General features: G+C 39.1%; 6 protein-coding genes across 8 annotated transcripts in view; 3 read left to right on the forward strand and 3 right to left on the reverse strand.

Annotated features, from left to right (window-relative positions):
* Positions 1-19: 19 nt before the first annotated feature.
* On the reverse strand, positions 20-8,210 carry LOC105265662 (6-phosphofructo-2-kinase/fructose-2,6-bisphosphatase-like). Of its 2 annotated transcripts, none has more exons than XM_011303271.1 (6): positions 7,262-8,210; positions 3,706-3,867; positions 2,779-2,939; positions 2,320-2,703; positions 1,728-1,997; positions 20-1,398 (listed from the first exon to the last, which is right to left on the reverse strand). In XM_011303271.1, exons 1-6 carry the CDS (start codon positions 7,413-7,415, stop codon positions 970-972), a joined length of 1,560 nt encoding a protein of 519 aa, XP_011301573.1. In that variant the 5' UTR covers positions 7,416-8,210; the 3' UTR covers positions 20-969. The 2 variants fall into 2 exon arrangements, with proteins under 2 accessions (XP_011301573.1, XP_011301574.1); XM_011303272.1 differs by lacking the exon at positions 7,262-8,210 and adding an exon at positions 4,108-4,205.
* Positions 8,211-10,221: 2,011 nt separating this feature from the next.
* LOC105265663 (probable cytochrome P450 6a14) lies at positions 10,222-12,326 on the forward strand. The gene is made up of 2 exons (XM_011303273.1): positions 10,222-11,718; positions 12,089-12,326. The coding sequence occupies exons 1-2, from the start codon at positions 10,389-10,391 to the stop codon at positions 12,256-12,258; spliced, it is 1,500 nt and encodes a 499-aa protein (XP_011301575.1). The 5' UTR covers positions 10,222-10,388; the 3' UTR covers positions 12,259-12,326.
* Positions 12,327-12,421: 95 nt separating this feature from the next.
* On the forward strand, positions 12,422-14,826 carry LOC105265664 (probable cytochrome P450 6a14). Its single transcript, XM_011303276.1, has 4 exons — positions 12,422-12,555; positions 13,105-14,215; positions 14,280-14,531; positions 14,614-14,826. The coding sequence occupies exons 2-4, from the start codon at positions 13,138-13,140 to the stop codon at positions 14,775-14,777; spliced, it is 1,494 nt and encodes a 497-aa protein (XP_011301578.1). The 5' UTR covers positions 12,422-12,555; positions 13,105-13,137; the 3' UTR covers positions 14,778-14,826.
* Positions 14,827-14,856: 30 nt separating this feature from the next.
* Positions 14,857-16,046, reverse strand: GXIVsPLA2 (phospholipase A2 group XII). The gene is made up of 3 exons (XM_011303277.1): positions 15,633-16,046; positions 15,375-15,442; positions 14,857-15,300 (listed from the first exon to the last, which is right to left on the reverse strand). The coding sequence occupies exons 1-3, from the start codon at positions 15,865-15,867 to the stop codon at positions 14,986-14,988; spliced, it is 618 nt and encodes a 205-aa protein (XP_011301579.1). The 5' UTR covers positions 15,868-16,046; the 3' UTR covers positions 14,857-14,985.
* Positions 16,047-16,344: 298 nt separating this feature from the next.
* Positions 16,345-20,169, forward strand: LOC105265666 (CTD small phosphatase-like protein 2). 2 transcript variants are annotated; one of them, XM_011303279.1, is made up of 2 exons: positions 16,345-16,505; positions 17,305-20,169. In XM_011303279.1, exon 2 carries the CDS (start codon positions 17,319-17,321, stop codon positions 18,867-18,869), a length of 1,551 nt encoding a protein of 516 aa, XP_011301581.1. In that variant the 5' UTR covers positions 16,345-16,505; positions 17,305-17,318; the 3' UTR covers positions 18,870-20,169. The 2 variants fall into 2 exon arrangements, with proteins under 2 accessions (XP_011301581.1, XP_011301580.1); XM_011303278.1 differs by having other exon boundaries at positions 16,348-16,505; positions 17,302-20,169.
* A 50-nt stretch (positions 20,170-20,219) lies between these two features.
* LOC105265667 (metaxin-2) overlaps positions 20,220-21,134 on the reverse strand; it is a 2,106-nt gene continuing 1,191 nt past the window's right edge. The window contains exons 3-4 of the mRNA XM_011303280.1: positions 20,850-20,987; positions 20,220-20,457 (exon numbers count right to left, since the gene is read on the reverse strand). Coding sequence (XP_011301582.1) covers positions 20,301-20,457; positions 20,850-20,987 — 295 coding nt within the window. The 3' untranslated portion in view covers positions 20,220-20,300. The remainder of the gene's footprint in view (positions 20,458-20,849; positions 20,988-21,134) is intronic.

A 21,134-nucleotide genomic window follows, 5' to 3' on the forward strand; every position in this document is an offset into this window, starting at 1 on the left:
GAGAAAAATTTACTCTCGATTCATGTAAAAAAATTATTTATTATACCTCATATATATGACAATAAAAAAAACATCGCATTATGCAATTACTCTCTATGACTTAATCATAAGGTCTCACCAACTAATCTCTAAATATTCTGATCACCTCGGGCTAGTTAATAATTTTCTGTTCTTATCGTCTAGGATCTCCGCGTAAAATAAAAATACTTGAAACATCTGATTTACGATTGAATCGAAAGAATTAAAATCTGGAAAAATCCCTCGCAATGAGTGGCATGAAACGCTGAACCGAAATGTGAGACTACAGGTACATTATTTATCCCTTATATCCGTATTTTCAAAGACACATTGACAGAGTCTAATTGTTTTATGCAGAACAACGACACAATTAGTTGTCCCTCGATTTTAAAAAGCTTTACCCCCTAATTACGACGATATTATGCTGTTTATGCGGTCGAACGAGAGCCCTAAAGACTCCCCCTAAAATATATATTAACCATAAATTCATTCAACGAATCAACATGTGAATTAATTAATCAATTGTGCTGTGTAAAAAATTGCAATTTCTGATTCAATGATTCAGCTTTGAATTTCCCTTAAAATCTCAAATCATCGTCAAAAAAAAAAACGTATAAAATGCAGAATAATCATCACTCATTCCCCCACATTCACAGTCTATTCTACTCAGTCATGCCAATAAACTTTATATTCATTCACTGATTTTTAGGTTTCAGCTGCATTTAGTGACATTTAGGCACGAATAATAAAAGATTAAATGAACGAATCATAAGTACCTTAAATACCTTAAAAGCTATTGAAAAGAAATTATTGAGGGATCAGGGTGTGTTATCAGCATTAAAAACCGACCAATCAAATGATTTTCTTCAAATTCTTGATGATTTTGCTCGATGAAACCGAAGATGAAGAGGATGACGTGGATGGTGACGTCTCCTCCTCGTTGAATATCCCTCAGTGTTGTTGAACAAGCGTTGGACCACTGCCAGGATTTCTCCATGGATCAGGTATATCGTAGTGAGCTGGTACAGTGATCAGTGCATCATCAGCAGTGCGATTTGCACTGCAGTTCTTTGGTTTAGTGCGCGTTGTGTTGACACACTCAATGGGCAATTTAATGAACTCGAGGCGATATTCAAAGCCATAACTGCTGATACGAAGGATCGTGTGGAGGGGTACCTCCATGTAGGGCAGCTCCTCGGGTTTTTTATCGAGGAAAAAGCCAATGAGACAACGTAGCACTGCCTGGTGAGATATCACGAGGACGTTATTCGATTGCTGCAGCTCTGCTAGGACTGGATCGACTCGTTGCATTATGTCCACGTAACTCTCACCCCAGGGGTAACGATAACGCAATTTATCCTGATCTCTCCATGCGAACTCCTGGATAAATATCAAACAACACGTTTTATTGCAACAAATTACTGTTTCCTCCGCTCGTCAATAACGAGTTTCCATTGAGGAATTGTTTCATGAACGTCAATTATCATTTGATAGTCATTCACATGACACGTGTTGTTCAATCGAGAATAACACATCCCTCATTTTTTTTTATCAGTACCAGAGGTCAAGTCATGCTCTAGATATTTTTTGTTTGTGTTACAGTTCATGTGAATTACACTACGTCTTTTCGTGGGGAGGAAAGTTTCAGTGATTGGCAAGTAAAAAAAATGTTTTCTTGGGAGCTTGACTGATTATTGAGGAAAACTCACTTGTGGGTAGTTCTCCTGCATCTCTTCGTAGGACAGACCCTCGCAGACACCTGCATCGAGCTCGTTGAGAGCTGCCACGTGTTCCTGAGGTGCCTCGATACTTCTGGCTGTTGCAATAGTGCGTCGCAGACGACTGGTCAATACTCGAAGGTCTGGTATGTGCATTGAATTTATTCGGGAGGCAAGGGCCTGGGCATAACGTTCACCACGTGCACTCAGTACGGCGTCTCCTCCAATTTTACCAAGAACATTGTACTCGCTTTCCCCATGCTGAAATAAATAAACAATTTAGTCCCCAAAACTGCAACAAATTAAAAAACCAAATCCCAAGTCAACACTTTCATAATCACAATTTATCCCGAGAACTATCGATTCGAGGTCAAAACCTCCGAGGACTTTTTTCTAGGTAATTAAATTTCCAAAGATAAAGGTCTTTTCATATTTGTTCCTAAAATCAATAGTTTTCCCAAATTCCTGGATATTTCACTTATTACGTGAAAAACGAAATTGTAAAATAATGGGAAAAAGCGATTTCAGTCAAGTTATTAATCAGGGAAATTTTATAATAATAATTAATAAAAAAATATCTCACCCGAGAGAAATAGAGTGTGTGCGGTTGAGCGGTGATACTGCCAAGATATCCAAGTACACTAGACTCAACATGACCCGAGACCTTGTGAGCACGAATGTCCATGGTAACAGTATCAATAGTGATTCTGGGATAGTTCTTCTCATCCATGGGCTCATAAGCCATCACGTAGTGGTCAACCTTGAGCTTGAGATCCTCAGCAGCAGCCACTGGATCCATTCCAGCATAATCAACACTGTAACGTATTACCTCGGCGTAATTACGCTCCAGGGCATCATCATCGCTGCAGGTGCACTCGATGAAGAGGACACGGTAGCCCAGCTGATTATTGAAGTAATCAAATACCTCGGCTCGCTGATCCTTCCTCACCAGGCAACCGTCCAGAATCTGTTTGACAAATAAAAATATGGCAATCAGATTATCTTCATGAATTTTCTTTTTATTTACCCAGGGATTACTTACTGCTACGGTATTTCCTGATGCCAACCATCCGGCGCAGTCGTGCATTGCGTCTCGGGTTGCCAATGACCTCAGGGCTGAGTTGGCTGCATGATCTGGTCGGAAAAGCTCGTGTGTACCGTAAAGCTCGAGCTTCTTACGGCGATAATCACTGACACGCATCACTGATTTAAAAAAAAATGAAAAATTAACAAGTGATTTTGAGAGAAAAAATCATTAACAAATTTTGAGGGCGTTGAACAGAATTTGTTTAAGGATTTTTATTTAATTTATAAATTATTTTACAAGAGTGGAGTGAGAAGAATAGGATTTATGGAATTTCGAGAGTTCTTGGACTTCTCTCCCTCGAGCAATTGGCATTGAGATTTTCATGACTCATGGATTTTATTATTTATCGGGTTTTCAGGAAACTATTTATTCATCTCATGGACTTTTACTTTGCTCTGGCTTTTGCTTTCTAATCTGTCTCTCCTTTCATTTTTCGCTTACGACTCGTCATTTGCGAGTGTTTTGCATTTATAAATTGCGAATTCAGCGGGTTTCAATGATTAAAAAAAAATGGCGAGTCCATGACTTACGCAAGTCGATAATACGATCCACGTTGAGGCCACCGAGTGCCAATTATTCATTTGACGCAATTAGTCGTCTTAGATTTAATCATTATACCATTCAAATAAACAATATCGAAGATATTTGGCACTCGATTGAGAGTGGAAAATCTAACAAGTGATTACGACGTACATCAACGTAAATATCAGCGCGTATTCATTATTTCCAGATTATTAAATTTACAATTGATTTATAATTGTTTTTAATTGAAAAAAAAAATCCGGAAAAAAATGAATAATCAGTAAAAAATTCATAAAATTGTTTCAAAAACCAGAGATTAAACAATATTAATATTGTTTAACAATTGGAATGGTTTTTCACCTTTTGCGGATTCGCCGTTCCAATTCAGGCGCCGGGCCAGACTCTGGGCGACGTGGGATTTTCCACGGGCCGGAAGTCCGGATGTCGCTATCACAACTCCAGAGAATTTCCTCGGGGATTTAGTGGTCCCCGATTTTCTCACTCCTGAATCACCCCCAGCCTCTGAAACACCAAAAGAATTTCGTTAAAATCATAAACAAAACAATTAGCACAAACGAATCTCTCGTAGCGATTAAAATTCCCACGTCAGTGATAATAAACGACTGAAAATCCATCGCAAACATGTCAGTGGACACTAATGACTCGTGCAAATATTATTTAATGAGTTAAACGAGTCTGAAGGTCGTTGCAAATTAATGGAATGACGAATTCGTTGTTAAATAATTAAGGAAAAGACAATACCAATGATGCACATGATTTCTGAGTAATTAATTTATTGATTGAATGATTTTCCTCCAGAGATAGTACGTCTTGCTGCCGGAAATGTTTGCGATTCACTGAGAGACACTCATGAAAATGTCGCAATTGTGATTTTTCTATTTTCAGAAATTGTTAATGCACTTTGTACTCGAATTTTGGCTGAGTCTTCCTGCATTACTCATGCACTAGTTCGAATTTTCCATTTTTAAATGCAGAAAAATATTCTGGGAATTATATTTTCCCTGTGGAAAAAATTATTTTCCGATATTTCTATTTTCAGAAATTATTAATGCACTTTGTACTCGAATTTTGGCTGAGTTTTCCTTCATTACTCATGCACTAGTTCGAATTTTCCATTTTTAAATGCAGAAAAATATTCTGGGAATTATATTTTCCCGGTGGAAAAAATTATTTTCCGATATTTCCGGGTATTTGAATTCGTATTGTCTGACCTTTCCGTTCGTGAGAGTTAATAAATGAAGAACAATACGAGTCAGCGGAAAAAACAACGATGAAAATGAAGAATCGAGTGTTATTATACGTAAACGGATGTCTCCAAGGCATAATTACTCGGTAAAACTTCCGGAATAGCAAGTGTCTTTTAATTTTATTTTTGCGCTAAATTAATTGATATCGCGCATGCGGAATTGAACACCTTGCGACCCTTTCCGAGACTAATGTCAATTTATTCCCTCAATCATCCAATGAATTATTAAAAACCCATGGGTTTTAAATAGATGTGACGTAGGTTGATAAATTGATCATCGCATGATGAGGAAAGTGAGTAAATTTCATTGACCGCCACTTTTTGAACTGTGGAAATTCTTGGGAATTAATATTCGCTGAATCGCGTGATCTATTTAAATTCCTGGATCATCAGACGACTGCGTGATCAGCGATGCCAGAGATGATTTTTGAAAGATCATTTTTGAGGGATCATTTTTCGATTTTTGAGGAAGCGTTTTAATGTTTTTTTTTAGTAGAATTAAAATAGTTTTTTGATAGAGTTAATTGAGATTGATAATTGATTTTAAAAACACGGAGAAATTTCCAATCGACTCGTCAGCTCTTGATGCGAGAAAATCCGGAAAATCGAGGTCATTAATACCCTGACACAATTCAATGATAAGCCCTGGCTTTATCTGTCTCTATGGGCGGTAATCGATACGTCAGTTGGAGGTCTTCATAAAAAATAATCGAAGCACTTCTCTAGAATTGAAAAATTCACTTTTGTGTCAATATTTTGCCGTGGAAATGAATCATGTCGTCATATCAGGAGAAATAAAGTCTATCTTTATCATCTCGATATTCTCGATATCTGGTTTCTCAGACTAGTATTTTTCGATCTAAAATCGATTTTTTACTCGATATTAATCGATTTTCAAGGATCGATATTTTTTAACGAATTTTGTATTACGAGTTGCGGAAAAAGAGATTTTTTTTTTTAATTGATTTTCCGAATGTATCGATCTTAACCGTCGATATTTTTCGTGGTCTTTAAATCGATTTTCGCGGTTCGATTTTTTTCCCAAATTTGAAATTTCGGTGGGGAAAAATCGGAAGAAAAATCGAAAAAGATCGATTCTCCGCGAATCGATATACGGAAGATCGATAATTTTTTACTGATCGGAAAGTTGAGTTGAGGAAAACCGAGTTTCTAGCGAAAATCAAATCGAAAAATTATTCTCGCTCAATCAGAAGTGCTTCATGCATTTTCCGGAGCGATAGATATCGTCTGGAGTAATCGATTTATGCACCAAGTAGATGACGTCAGTCCGACACGTTTTCGTTTTCCTCTGGTGATTGAAAGCTTGTTATCAGGTGGATACACGTGTGGGACAGGCCAATTGAATATTGGCATTCGAGTATTGAAGCGATCGAGTCCCAATATCGAACAATTCTCACTGTCAATAATTGGATTCAATCAGAACGAATGAATAAAAGACATGAATTCCTCTCGAGTTGTCAGAGGTTCATGAACCATAGGGCAATCTACGAGGACAAAGTCCAGTGATTTATCAATAATATTACCTAATTTATTGATAACAAAAAAGCACTCCGTAATTCATGACGAACCCAATTGACGACTGTTGCTAATTATTTATTTATATCAAAAACTATTCGCTTGACGGAGAAGACGTTCAGGACTTTTTTGCAGCTGATTGAATTCCGGAGAAAAAAGACCTTTTCATGTTTTCCCGTAAAATCGATGGTTTTTCAATTATTCAATCAGACATGAGTCTATCTTTATTGGCTCAAGGACGTTTTTTCGCGTATCTGTTGACGATATTTTTACGCGCCTCGAAATTCCCGAAAAATTCTCGTCTCGGATTGGCTGGGTCTTGGGGGGCCTGACTCTACCATTAAATTCCGGATTAAACCGGTTTTTTGGGAAATAAAGAAAAAAAAGGGGAATGAAGAGAGAGTTTTTATTGAACAGGTGTTCTCGAGGTCTTACACTATTTTGGATATCTCTATCGCTCGCAGCTGACAGCAAGTACGTATTCAAGTGAAAAATAATAGAGTCGAGTGAATAATTATTCCCTGATCTTGGAAAAACAATTCCAAACTTAGAATTTATTACAATGAATTTCGATTAACAGACGGTTGGGCGACGGTACGATAAGCTATCGTGAAAAGTCTAGACTCATTACTATACTGGACGTTTATTGGCTGCCCAGGGGGGTCTGTACTTTCATTTATGGTAACGTAATGAGATATCTCTCGACTATTGTACTCTTGAAAGAGAATTCAATGTTGTTGACGCTTGGGGCACGACTCTCAGATAAGAATAATGAATTTCAACGAGATACCAGTCATAAATATTTATATTACCTCATTCATGATAATGAGGATAATTATTCATCAATAATGCAATATTTTAATGAATATTAACAAAGATCGAGTGGCAATGCGACTGAAAGCCCCATTAACAACTAGCAATAATGGAATATCAATTACTCCCTCAAGTATCGATTTATCTCGAGAACTATCGACACCACGAGAAAACATCAAAAGACATTTTTTATCGGGAATTCAATGATCTAGAAAAAAGTCTTATGGCACATCCCCGTGAGATCGACAGTTCTCGAGATATATCGATGATGATTACGAAAATCGATTTATTGTCACTTACCTCGTTTTTCCTCAGCGCAAGGTGCCATTTTCTTGTCAGAATCAGTCACTTCTTCCTGAATAATTCCAGCCTGAAGTGCCAATCTTCTTATAACAATGCAATACCCAATAATGGGCCCAACAAGAAGATCAAGGCAGGCTGCAACCCAGGGCATCACCTCGTCGGCGTCAAGCCCAGTAAAAAATTTATTCTCACGATCCGTTTTTACTGAATCTCCGTCAAATAAACGATTACAACACTGAATTTATAATCTATCACAGTTAACCGCAGCTCAATTGACCGAATTACGTCTCCATAAATTGAATGATGAAATAAAAATTCAACGAAAAATGAAAAACAAACGAAATAATCCACCTCTCTTAAAATTTATCGGCTAAAGCTCTTCAGAAAAATGATCGCTGCTAGTGTGTCGAATTATGGACAAGAGATCCTCCCTCATTCCAATTTGTTTAATCCTCACCTCCGGAGCCAGTTTGCGTGATTGATAATAATTCAATGTGAAATTACCAGTTGTTCACTGATTAGTTAACCCGTAAGAAAAAACCTGTTTAACTTCCGGATTGATTTCTGTGACCTTTCTCTACATGTCAATCGATTTACCGTCCCCTGGAATTATTATTGAGACCCTTTTCACACCAATCCTTCACCCCTTCGCACTTCCAGACAATTCCTCTGCCTCCTGGGGATTTCGTTTGAATTCTGCTGTTTTTCTTCGATTTTTCAGCGCTTGAGACGCCCCCTGCACCCGTGAATACTTTTTTTTTTCTTGCAAATTATTTTGATGGAATTTTTCTTGGAGTGTACAGTTGGCGGGTTTTTACGCGTGTTTATCGGAACTTTGTTGTTATGTGCGGTGGGAGGTAGTATTTTTAAATTTTTATTTAGTACTTGGTTGGTAGGAACCTCTTGACAGAAGCTCTTGCGTCGAACTGAACTCTCGCCTCGCCCTGTATTACTTTTAGTATCGACCCAATGGTTCTGTCTCTCTTTCACTCCCCCACTCTTTACTCCCTGTTTATCCATATGTTTCAGATTTGTCAGGGGCCAATTGTTGGGTCTTCTCCGGGGACAGATGCTGAGAGCCCATGATTTTTTTGGAGTGGCTCTTGTGTTCTAGAAGCTGAAGACACCAAAATGGTGGAGGTGGATAAGGTGAATTGAAAAATCCCGGTAATTACCGATTTATCGAGAGAACTGTCAAGTCTATCGGGAAGTGGTTAGGGACTTTTTTGTAGCTTATGGAATTCCGGAAAAAAAAGGTCTTTTTGGAATTTTATCTAGAATCAGTGGTTTTCGAGATATATGTCAGGTTTTGGTGGTGTCATGGAGAAGCTTAATTGGTGAACTTCGAGAAGGTGCATTAAAAAATTTTGGTAAACATTGATTTATCGAGAGAACTATCGATCTTATGGGGAAGTGGTAGGGGAGTTTTTTGTAGCTTATTGAATTCCGGAGGAAAAAAGTCTTTTCGTATTTTTAACTAGAATCAGTTGTTTTCGAGATACATGTTGTGTACTGGCGGCGGGATGTAGAAAAATCTATGATTCCTCGTTTTATCATTTCGTTCAGTTTGTGATTTTTCTCTTGATATTTTTAGGATCTTGACATCTGCTTTTATCTTCCTCTGGATTTCATCATCCTCCGTCGGCTGAAACGGAGAAATAATGATGATGTGGATTTTTATTATATTTATTTCGCTCTCACATGAATTTACGAATTCCCACTGCATGACGTCGGGTGTTTTTGTTATTGAATGAAAATTTGTGCTGACGTTCAGAAAATGACATCCTACCAGGTACTTTGACCTCAGAATTATCCGGAGGCGTTTATGACCCCGATTTTCACTGTTCTCAACCTACGCATCCCGAGACAAATTGATAACTTGAAATCCAACATTTAATTTTTGACTGGTCTTTCCTTTTACTAGAAATTATTCAATGATCTTTTAAAAATCGTAAAGATTCCAAGAGTTATCCCCACGTGGAACACTTCGAGAATAAAATGATAATAATATCAGAAGGAAAAGTGAAAATAGAGTTGGATAACCGTCAAGTGTTAGACTTGACATTTTAGTCGGAGCAACTAGTTAATTCCAAAGTCCACGGTCTGTCTATTATTGCACTCGCGTTACATGAGAGTTTTTCCAACTCCAACTATTTATCCACTGCCCTCGTGTTTTCCTGATAATTATCACCTGTGGAAAAAAGAAAACACTAGAAAATGCTGCGCATTGGTAAACAAATTTTTTCTTCTGGTGCATTCGTGAATTTATTATTCATGAATAATAAATCTCGCATTTCAAGAGATTGAGTAATGGAATAATCGATTTATTTTGCTCTCCTCTTGACACTCGTGGGGATTGGCTTGATTAAACTGAAGGCCAATTCTCTTATCAGTCTCTTGTAATCTCGCGAATTTGTCCGATAAACTCTTATCGTGGGGATATTCGTGTTTCTTCGCGTGGAGAATAAAATAAAATTGATAAAGACCTTTAGAAATATCCGCTATCTTGGATATCTTGAGTGATAACAGAATAATCACGATATCAGTCGCACGTATCAGTCTAGACCGTCTAGTCTATAGAATACTGTTGCATCAATATTTTGTTTTTGTATATCAATTGTTGTCAATGAAGAAAATCTTGTTGCTAATGGATTTCTTACTGACCACCACACGACAATTTGTTCTCGACTCTTATTAATAATTTTATAATTCTCTAACAACCCCGGGGGTTCATCCCACCCCCAGGGGATCGATCCAGAATTTTTAGGGGACGAACATGAATTTTTTTTTCACTTCAATTATCAATTTATCAACAAATGATAGATTTTATGTGTTTTTTAATTCTATAAATGATAAATTTTACATTATACATTTAAAATACATAATATATTTTATAACTTTTATATATATTCTTAGAAAATTTTTTTTTTTAATTTTACTCTTCTAAACGAAATTTTTCCGGGAAAATTCCGTCGATCGGACATGATGCATGTATATAAAACTCTACATACCCATTCATGACTCATATCACACATATCAATTATCATCGAGCAGTAGCTGGATCAGTCCATCGCAAACTATCGTCCATAGCGTACCCCACAAACAGCGTCTCTAAAGTCTAAAAATGGAATTGGGTATTACGGAGTGGATCATCACGATCCTAGTCCTTCTCTCCCTAATCTACTACTACTTCGTGAAGAAATACAATACCTGGAAGTCCCTGGGGATATCAGGGCCCTCCCCAATCCTCTTCTTCGGCAACATGAAGGACCTGATGACAGGAAATGTCAGTTGGGCGAAATTCCTAGAGAATCTCTACAACGAGTACCCAAACGATCCAGTAATTGGAATTTACGCTCACCGTGAACCCGTCCTGATAATTCGCGACCTGGAGCTCATAAAATCAGTCCTCATAAAGGACTTCAGCAATTTCGTGGATCGAGGAACGAAAACCGATCCCCACGACGTTCTCTCGAATCATCTCTTCTCCCTGGAGCCAAAACGATGGCGTCCACTGAGGATGAAGTTGTCCCCAGTGTTCACCTCAGGAAAACTCCGGGACATGTTCTACCTGATGAACGAGTGTGCAAATCGCCTGGAGAAATACCTGGACGATATCACCGGTGAGTGCATCGACATGCGAGATATTGCAGGAAAATATGCAACAGATGTGATCGGTATCTGTGCATTTGGTGTTGAAGCGAATGCCCTGGAGAAGGAGAACAGCGTCTTCCGGAGGATGGGTTTGCGTTTGCTCCAGACGATAACGAGCTGGAAGACAATGATCAAGATGTACCTGTTGGAAATGGCTCCACCAGTCTACCATCTGATCGGTGGATTATTCAGGGATCAGGAGATGCAGAATTTCTTTGTTAATCTCACCCGGGACACGATAGAGTACAGGAAGAGGATGGGCATCACGAGACACGATTTTATCGATCTCCTGAGATCCCTCAGGGATGAGCCAAGCCAGATCGATGATGTAGAGCTGACAGATGGCCTCCTAGCAGCACAACTCTTCGTCTTCTTCTTCGCGGGATTCGAGACCTCTTCCTCGACCATCAGCAATTGCCTCCTGGAGCTCGCGATTAATCACGATATTCAGGACAAACTGCGGGAGGAAATAAAAAATGAAATAAACAACGGGGAAATCACGTACGCGGGAATCAAGAGGATGAAGTACCTGGACATGGTCGTCAAGGAAACCCTCAGGAAATATCCACCTCTGGTGATGCTCATGAGAAAATCAGCCGACGAATACACCTTTCCTGGGACTAACATCACCATTCCCTCGAAGACTGGAATTTTAATACCGATTTATGCGATTCAGAGGGACCCCAGGTATTTTCCTGACCCCGAGGTATTCAATCCTGATAATTTTAGTGAGGATAATGTCAAGACGAGAAACCCCATGACGTATCTATCCTTCGGTGATGGCCCCAGGAATTGCGTTGGTAATTACACACTCTTTAATTATTCTATATTAACACGAGGAGGGCACGTATTCGAGGAGAATTGTCCAGGGACTGACTGTAATCACAAAAGAAAAATTCTAACTCGAAAATTTGAGAGTAAAGCTTAAGATTTATGACATGAGAGGGGAGAGTCCTCTCCGTCCTTCGAATTTCAACGTAGTCGGCATTTTCTTCTAAAAAGTAAAAGAAAAACGATTGTAAACTAGTTCTTCTTCTGGAACTTATTTTCCCAGCGTGTCATAAATCTTTGTCCAGTAGTTTTTGTACTGCAATCAAGGGTCTCTTCGAATGACCCAACAATAATTCTTCCCCTGGGATCGTAGGTTATTTTTCGGCTTTTTCATTTCAGGCGCACGATTTGGAAGTATTCAGACCAAAGTAGGCATCGTCAAGCTTCTGCAGAGATTTGTTATCGATGTTTGTGACAAAACTGATAAGGAGTACACCCTGAATAATCGGGCTTTCATGTTGACACCGAAGAATGGAATTATTCTGAGAGTCTGTAAGTTATCGGATTGATTGGGCGATTAGATCGTAATTGTATGGCGTATTATTTCTCTCGGGAGTGAATAAATAATTTGTTTATATCTTGGGGTTTTCTGATTCACCTGTTAACGAAAAAATTGCTGCAATAATTCAAGGCCAATGGGACGTAATTGGAGAGTGACTAGTAAGTAGATAAAACTCGGTCTCTAGTTTTGACGTACAGTCGACACTTGAGTCTCGATGTGAGTACACCGTTGGATAAATCGAGTTGACGTAACGTAAATACGTCGAAACTGCGGTGCTTTTTATTGGTGCATCTTGTGTTAACATGTGAGCTGAATCTTTACCTCAATTTTTTTCATCATTTTTCATTTTTCATTTTTTCTCCATTTTCCGAACATTTGCATTTCATTTATGCACGGAATTTTTACACTACAAGAATACCGGAAATGCCTGTCTCGATTAGTCACTCGTGTTTTCGCGATACGATTGTTGATACAACGCAGTTGTACAAGTGTAAAGCGAGATAAATCGATTAATTTTTTAAATCACGAAATTCGATGTATTATTGTTTCAATTATTTTGTAATTATGATTTTTCACAAATTGTATTGAAAAATAGAATTGAATCGATTGAAAAAAAATCGAGAAATTCGATCTATCTCACTTTATGGAATCGTTGGTGACTGAATGATTAATTAATCAATTTTTTCCGTTACATAATTAGTGATGAATGTTTTTAATGCATCATACAATGTAGAGTCATCTTAGATTTATTGCAATGACACGGTAAAAATCGATCTATCAAGTTTGTAATTGTCTGTAATGAACTGGAAAAAAACTTCAACTGAAAAAGACAATTATGTGATGATCTGCGTAGAATTCCAGGAGTTGATTTAATTTTCAATGAAAAATGTCGACCCTGGATTACCTGGTGGCGATGCTAGCCCTGGTAGGGATCTTCTACTACTGGTCGATCTCTACATTTTCCTTCTGGAAGGATCGAGGAGTTCCAGGCCCCAAACCCCTGCCGCTCCTCGGAAATTTTAAGGACGTGCTGGCCGGCAAGATCTCCATCGGTCCCTGGCTCCTGAGTTTCTACACCGATTACCCGAAAGAGCCAATGGTAGGGATTTTCATTCGTCGTCGACCAATCCTAGTCCTCAGGGATCTCGATCTCATCAGGGACATCCTCATCCGTGACTTTTCCAAGTTCGCCGATCGCGGTCTCAAGACCTTCGAGAAAGCCGAGCCCCTGTCCCAGCATCTCCTCAACCTGGAGCACTCGAAATGGCGCCCCCTGAGGAATAAACTCTCCCCAGCATTTACCTCAGGCAAACTCAAGGACATGTTCTATCTCCTCCTGAGCTGCGGTAATCATCTCCAGGAGTACGTGGATAAATTGATAAGCAAAGGTGATTCCATCGAGGTCAGGGATCTCACTGCGAGATTTACAACTGATGTCATTGGTTCGTGTGCATTTGGCCTTGAAATGCACGCGATGGACGACGAGAACAGTGAGTTCAGGAGGATGGGAAAGTACGTTTTTAATTTTGACTGGAAGAAAGTCCTGAAGTTCAGGATCAGGGAGGGAGCCCCGTGGCTTTACAGCCTCCTCTGGCCAATAATGAGAGACAACTACCTCACGGATTTCTTCATGAATACCATGAAGGCGACTATCGAGCACCGGAGGAAAAACAAGATCGTCAGGCATGATTTTATCGATCAGATTATCGAGATTCAGGATCATCCTGAGAAAATACCAGAGGTCAAGCTGACTGATACACTCCTGACGTCCCAGTTATTCGTTTTTTTTCTCGCTGGCTTTGAAACATCATCGACGACAATCAGCAATGCTCTGTACGAGCTGGCCCAGCATCAGGACTGTCAGGACAGGCTCAGGGAGGAGATCAGGGTGGTGATGGAGAGGGAGGGAAAATTGACGTACGACGTCGTCAAGAATATGAAGTACTTGCATATGGTATTCCAGGGTGAGTCATTGCGATTTCACCTGGGGATTTCGTTGGGAGTTTAATGGGTTTTTTTTTCTTTTAGAAACTCTGAGGAAATATCCACCCGCGATGATCCTCGTGAGACGCTCTGTGGCACCTTACACCTTCTCTAATTCAAATGTGACTATTCCTGAGGATACACTGTTGATGATACCGTTGATGGGGATTCATAAGGATCCGGAGGTCTACGACGACCCAGAGAAATTCAACCCTGAGAGATTCTCGGAAGAGGCCTTCAAGTCTCGACATCCCATGAGTTTTTTGGCCTTTGGGGATGGACCACGGAATTGCATCGGTAGGAATTCAGGATCTCAGGATCAATATCCGATATTTAGATATTTTTTTAATGCAAATAATTGAACTTCCTGGATTTTCAGGCGAGCGCTTCGCCAAGCAACAGTCCAAGGTTGGTCTCATAAAAATCCTGGAGAAATTCAAGGTCGAGGTGAACGATAAGACCGAAATACCTTACAAGATCAACCCCAGGGGGTTCCTCCTGGCCCCCCTCAACGGGATTCACCTGAGATTTACGAAAATTTAGTTATTCATTCTTACAGACCTCAATAAAAATGTTAACAATGTTCCTGCAAGTGTTGAGTTATCATTAATTACCTCTCGACTTGATAAATCACTTTTCTTTTAATTAAAAAATACAACGGGCTATTTACAACAGGTGCTTTCCATTCAAGGAGTTTAGAGGGCTTCGGTGAGTTGAATCGAGAGATTGCATTCGAGATTGTGGGATTTTTTTACAGCTCGTCACCTCCGAACCACTTTGACTTCTTATCCCTCTTTTTATCTCCACACCAGCACGCATTTTTCTGGGCATCCAGATAACTTTTACAACCAAGAGCTGTTGTACCTGTGAACAACATCTTAGCAGCTCCTTTGCAGGTGTTTACTATTGTAACACCTGTTGTCTGATAGCTCTCGCAGTATTTGTATAAACAACGTTTCATCTCCAAATCACATTTTTCCTTGTCATTGTTGCATGTGTCGTAGCAGATGTCGTGTTGATCACAGCATTTTGTCATTTCAGAAAGTGGGAGGTACTCGGAACTTATCTAGATATTTGAAATTATTTTTACATTCTTTTATCCACGAGGAATAGAATTCATTTATTTGATATTAAAATTACCTCAATTCCTAATGACCCGCATCCATTGCTCTGGGGTACGTGATTTTTATTTGGTTTTGGAGTCAATCCTGGAATGGAACAAGTGCAACAAAAATCATCATTTCAAAGTAATTAATTAATTAATTACTGAATTAATACGAGGGATTTACTCTGGATTTTTGTGGCAATAAATTTAATTGAAATCGAATAGATATAATATTAATAATGTTAGTTCAAAATATTTTGAGGTTAATAAATAATTCCATAATGATTCCTCACCTGAGGGACATTGAAAGACACAAGTTTCCTCGACAGCCGCATCGAACACCTCGTGGATGTCCTTCATCTTCCTCGCGACGGTGATGGCATTCTGGAAAAAATCTCCAAAGACTGTCTCTGCAGCTAACACAGCATCCCGAAGATTGCCAAGTAAACCGGTACCATAACCCGACCATGCATACGCCATAAATGTCAAAATATAGACAAAAAATTTTCGATACCTCAGGAGATCCATTTCCTCAAATTAATCGCACATCAATCCTGAATTTATCAAACCCCCAGGTGTTCCCTAGGACGTGTAAAGATTTCACTAGTCGAGACCCACTTCGATGTGTCAAATATATATTTATAGAATAGACCGGACATTTTCTATTCGAATTTCGCAAAATTCCCATCTCCAATCAGCACCAACAATTCTTTAATTACACGAATAATAATAATACTAATAATAATAATAACAATAATGGTGACGATGCTGATAATCATAATCATAATAATCATTATTATTGGTTTGTCATTTTCAAAACTCCCGCCGTCGGCCACCGGAAGTACTCTCTCCCCAAAGGTGCGTCTCAGCTAATCGGTAATAATAAAAATTCGTAATATTTTCGATAAATAATAAAAAAATTGATTAGTAGAGGATATTAGTGGAGGATTTTTGGTGATTTTTGGTGACTGATTTGACTCTGGGAGTGACTTTCCAGCGTCCTCTCCCCCCCCGAACCGCCATATTTGTTTAGTTTGGTGAACGGGTGGGGGATGGAAAAAGCGTAAGCGTATCGGCGGCGTTATTTTGTCAACACTAAGCATTCAATAATCACCGTGTGCTCATTGAAAATGGTTTTATCATGCTGATGGACTGCTGAAGTAATGGTGAGTCATTGAATTTATTTGAATAATCCGGGGTATGAGGGTCTATGGTCCATCGGTTTTCGCGCGATTTTTCGTCTGCGTCTGAATTTTTTCACTCTTCCCCTCTACCTCTCTCACCCCTCCCGCCCCCTCAACCGCCGGTTGCTGTCGTCGGCGACACCACTTTCAAACGCTCCATTTTCATAGATTTTTTTTATTCTGATTTATTGCCCTCCGGAGGAGTCATCTACGGGAGTTCAGGGGGGAGGGGTTTGGCGGGAATTTCGCGGGTTTTTTTTTATGGGGGAGAATTTTCATGTTTGAGGGAAAATGGAGCTTTTGAGTGGAGAACTCGACGACTGGGTCGACCACCCCCGCAAATCGATAATGGACTTTGCGAGGGGACGGTTACCGGTGACAAGAAGAACTCGAGGGGCCGAGGGGAAATATCCAGATTTTTTTTTTCCTTGGAACTGTCACTGGGAAATTTACGATAATTATTCTATTTTATTTTCATGACTCACTAATTTTTTGTTTCGCTTTATCGAATCTCTAGTGCAAGTTTTATGAGAAATTGAGAAAAAACAACAATTACTTGTACAATCCTCGGCTGTTGCAATTCACCTGAGCCTTTTTCCCTTTTATCTTTGGATTTCCTTTCTCTGGTAGAACAATACTGAAACAGTAGAGACAATAGAAACAATAGAAATAACAGAAATAATAGAAATAATAGAAGTAACAACAATTGTAATTAGGATTGTTGAAGGCAGTAGTAAAGAAGAATGTAAAAAGAAAGAAAAAATATTGTAATCTCCAGCAGTGATTGGTCCCGCGATGTGGTTGCGAAGTGAGCACGTGGGTAGACGTCTCCGTGGTCGTATCACCTCGATCTCAAAGCTTCCCCGTCTGCAGACAGCTGGTGTTCGCAAGGTACCAGCAGCGAACAACAGTAGCCAACGCGTCACCACCTCGAGTCGTTGTAATCGTCTGTCCCGTTGGCGTCGTCGTCCACCCTCTCTCCTGAAGGAAGCCTGCAAGGAGAATGTCCTCCACTTCTCCAAAGCCCCACCAACACGTCGAGGTCCCCGTCTTCGCAAACCGATAAAACGCTCGATGGTGACGTCAACCCCAGCCCGTCGCCAGGAGCCGAAGGATCCACCGAAGGGCTCAGAAGAATCCAAAGAGAACTGGACGCTCTTCACTCATCAAAATGATCCAAATCTACCAAAACCCCAGACCACCGATCCCCAGGACACTTCCAAACAAATAACAGACCTTCTGTCACGCACCCTAGACCCCAGCCAGGACCTCTCGAGTCTCCTCCAAGAGGACTCCACCGAGGATACCGAAAATCCTCAAAACTCAGTTCTATCAGTGGTCGATATACTCTCTCTCCACTACTCTGCAATCTGCACAACTGAACAGACGGACGACTACTACAGCAACTTTATGTCATGCAGCTCTTCCTCGACACTTTCCACGAGTTCGTCCACCCTCTCCAGGTCTTTCTACCCCCCGTCATCGACCCAAAAATATTACGAGAATGATTTTCAAAAGAGCAACGATCTCGCCTCGTCGATGGACACATCATCCCTCAAATTTCCCAGCGCACCTGACGACAATGGCAATCTTGATGATAAATATCAGGACGTGGAGTACCAGGAGATCAAGTACATGGACGTTGGCTCCGAGGAGATCGTCGACAGCTGTGAAATGGTTACCCAGGTCCAGGATGACTGGCTACCTTTTGATCCATACGTTTTTATAAAGCATCTGCCACCACTGACACCAGCTATGAGAGCCAGGTGTCCAGCGTTGCCCCTAAAAACTCGTTCAAGTCCTGAATTCAGTCTCGTCCTTGATCTCGATGAGACACTCGTTCACTGCAGCCTCCAGGAGCTATCCGATGCTGCCTTCAGATTTCCTGTTGTCTTTCAGGACGTCACGTACACTGTATTCGTGAGGACGAGACCATTCTTCAGGGAGTTCTTGGAGCACGTGGCTGGACTCTACGAGGTGATTCTCTTCACTGCTAGCAAGAGGGTTTATGCTAATAAGCTCATGAATCTTCTTGATCCTACCAGAAAGCTCATCAAGTACAGGCTCTTCAGGGAACACTGCGTCTGCGTCAATGGGAATTATATTAAAGATTTGTCGATCCTTGGGAGGGATCTTTCTAAGACTGTTATCATTGATAACAGCCCTCAGGCTTTTGGGTATCAATTGGAGAATGGAATTCCCATTGAGAGCTGGTTTGCTGATCGCTCTGATAATGAATTGATGAAGCTTCTACCATTTTTAGAGAATTTAGTACACTGGGGAGGTGATGTCAGGCCACACATTAGGGAACAATTTCGATTGTTCAGCTTTCTTCCACCTGATTAATTTTTTTTTGTCGGTGTTGACATATCGGGGAGGGCACAATTGTCGGTGGAATATCGATGAATATCTATTGATTTCACTTTTTATCCCCTCACTACTTTATTTCACTGTTTTCTTTTATCGATTGACTAATGATAAGCAACTTTGAGCCATTTACTTGTCTCGGAGACAGGGAGAAGCATTTTTTAAAATCAAATTGATCATTGAATTTATTTTCCCCGTGCAGGAAACAATCGTGTAAATGTAAGATTATTATTCATATAATTGGGCCGATATGAACAAAATTAAATGATCAAAACTGTGGAGGATTTTTTAATAACAATTTGAGAACGGCTGGCCGACGTCTTCAAGTCCCCGTTTTTTCTTTGGGCATGATCAATTGAAAAACTGTTGGAATTGTTTACAAATAATATTTTGTAGAGATATTTTTTAATATTTTTCAGTTGTAGAAACGGGTGGAGTTCAGTGAACACCGTACTATGGTATTTTCCGTGCAATTATTTACACAATAGATTTCAATTAATTAATTAATATCAATTAATTATTTTTTGCTCCATTTTGTCGAGTCATTGTGTTATTCTTCCGTCACTTATTATTTTATCCCTCGGATTGTATCGTCTGAGAAGAAAATAAATAAATGACTAATTAATAGATTAATTGTAAGAAATAGGTAAACAAATTGACCCATATAGCGGCTTCCCTGGAGACTAAACTGAGAGAAAAATTATTGGCGTGTCTTAGCTCGTTCTTAAATTCACTGACTTATTCTGAAATTATTAAATTATTGACTTTCTAGTTTATTTTATCGTTGATCCTTCGACGATTAATGATCAATAAATTAATCAATTATTAAAAATCGACGCAATGCTCTGGATTATTGATAATTTTTCACGTCTCAGTCTAGCGCACGTCCATCAAGGAACAATAAACAAATATATATACAAAACACATGAATTATTGTATCTCAAGATGATGATTTAATCACTACTGTTAAACGTAAGGTATGAATGACTTGTTACATGACTCATGCAATTGAGTATTTTAAAAAAATGTGATTGCTTTAATTTTTCAAGCCCATGAGGAATATCAAAGGCAAAAACTGTAGATGTTTTTACAAACAATTATTGTATCAGTCTTACAACTAGCTCTTAATTCATTTTATCGCACAGATTTTTATTTTACACTGACTAATTAGTTGAGTCGATATTCATTACACAATTATGTACCTAGAATTCTATTATAAATATATATGAAATGTAAAAAAAAGTACAAAAATTGTTTTTTTTTTTCATCCTGACCTCGGAATTCTTTAATTTCACATTTCTCTCATACATCACTCATTCAATGATTAAATTCAATCTCGCAATTATCCTTGAGGAAAAAATTAGAGAATTACAGCGAAAATAAATAAATAAATAAAGCCATGAGTCTGGATTACAGAACGGGAAAGTAAAAAAATCCGGACTTCTGTTTTTTTTCGAGTTTAACATTACGATTGTCAATCAAACTGTCCAAGCAGTCCTCACTACCCACTCGCTCTCGATTCGTCCTGTTAGTCGCCTCGTTCTCAATAGTACGTAAGGAAAAAAAGCTGAAACCATGATTTTTTGTTTTTTAAACAATTACTCATATATTTAATATTTTACTACAATTTTAACATCGACGTTAAACGAATTACTCAATTGCACGAGCTTCAGACGACCCTCAGACCCGAAATAACGCCTCCATAAAATGACTTCGTAAAATAAAATAGAGAAAAACTCTAATTAATTGCAAAACAAATAATAAAAATGTGTTATTTTAATGAAAAAAAATTATCTTCATCACATGATTGAACAGAAGACACGTCCGGTTGAGTCAAATTGATTTTTACTGTCAGCTAGACACAAAAATTTCGGTTTATCAACGTCCATGTATCGGATCTCGATGTATCTGAAGCTCGAGCAATCGAGCCCCTCCTAATCCTCGCTACGTTGGAAATACCTCTTCTCGATTCTTTTACAAAGATCAACCAGATCCGGAAACTCCTTGACAATCTCAGCAAGTCTCCTAGCAGGTATTGGTGTTGTTAAGATAGTAAAAAGATGTCCAAAAACGAGAGCATCGAGTTCCTTAGGACCTCTGAAATAATTCCAAAAATCCCAATAATTCCCATCGACAATTAACCAACAATTAAAATCTAAAAGTGATAAGTAAATTTTTTTATTGAATCGAGGAGCTATTGGACAGTGGAGGAAGGATCTCAATAGAGTCAGAAATATTCCACAG

The sequence above is a fragment of the Fopius arisanus genome, unplaced genomic scaffold, assembly GCF_000806365.1.
Source record: "Fopius arisanus strain USDA-PBARC FA_bdor unplaced genomic scaffold, ASM80636v1 scaffold00031, whole genome shotgun sequence".
NCBI lineage: Eukaryota > Metazoa > Arthropoda > Insecta > Hymenoptera > Braconidae > Fopius > Fopius arisanus.

Bases quoted from the DNA above. Each gene is read 5' to 3' on its own strand.
- LOC105265663 (XM_011303273.1), top strand. From the start codon at position 10,389: ATGGAATTGGGTATTACGGAGTGGATCATCACGATCCTAGTCCTTCTC. The intron at 11,719-12,088 runs GTAATTACACAC...TTTTCATTTCAG, and splicing joins TGGCCCCAGGAATTGCGTTG to GCGCACGATTTGGAAGTATT.
- GXIVsPLA2 (XM_011303277.1), bottom strand. From the start codon at position 15,867: ATGGATCTCCTGAGGTATCGAAAATTTTTTGTCTATATTTTGACATTT. The intron at 15,443-15,632 runs GTGAGGAATCAT...GTTCCATTCCAG, and splicing joins TGTCTTTCAATGTCCCTCAG to GATTGACTCCAAAACCAAAT. The intron at 15,301-15,374 runs GTAATTTTAATA...TCAAATATCTAG, and splicing joins GCGGGTCATTAGGAATTGAG to ATAAGTTCCGAGTACCTCCC.
- LOC105265662 (XM_011303271.1), bottom strand. From the start codon at position 7,415: ATGCCCTGGGTTGCAGCCTGCCTTGATCTTCTTGTTGGGCCCATTATT. The intron at 2,940-3,705 runs GTGAAAAACCAT...TTTTTAAATCAG, and splicing joins GAACGGCGAATCCGCAAAAG to TGATGCGTGTCAGTGATTAT. The intron at 1,998-2,319 runs GTGAGATATTTT...TATTTATTTCAG, and splicing joins ACACACTCTATTTCTCTCGG to CATGGGGAAAGCGAGTACAA.
- LOC105265664 (XM_011303276.1), top strand. From the start codon at position 13,138: ATGTCGACCCTGGATTACCTGGTGGCGATGCTAGCCCTGGTAGGGATC. The intron at 14,216-14,279 runs GTGAGTCATTGC...TTTTTCTTTTAG, and splicing joins CTTGCATATGGTATTCCAGG to AAACTCTGAGGAAATATCCA. The intron at 14,532-14,613 runs GTAGGAATTCAG...CTGGATTTTCAG, and splicing joins TGGACCACGGAATTGCATCG to GCGAGCGCTTCGCCAAGCAA.
- LOC105265666 (XM_011303279.1), top strand. From the start codon at position 17,319: ATGTGGTTGCGAAGTGAGCACGTGGGTAGACGTCTCCGTGGTCGTATC.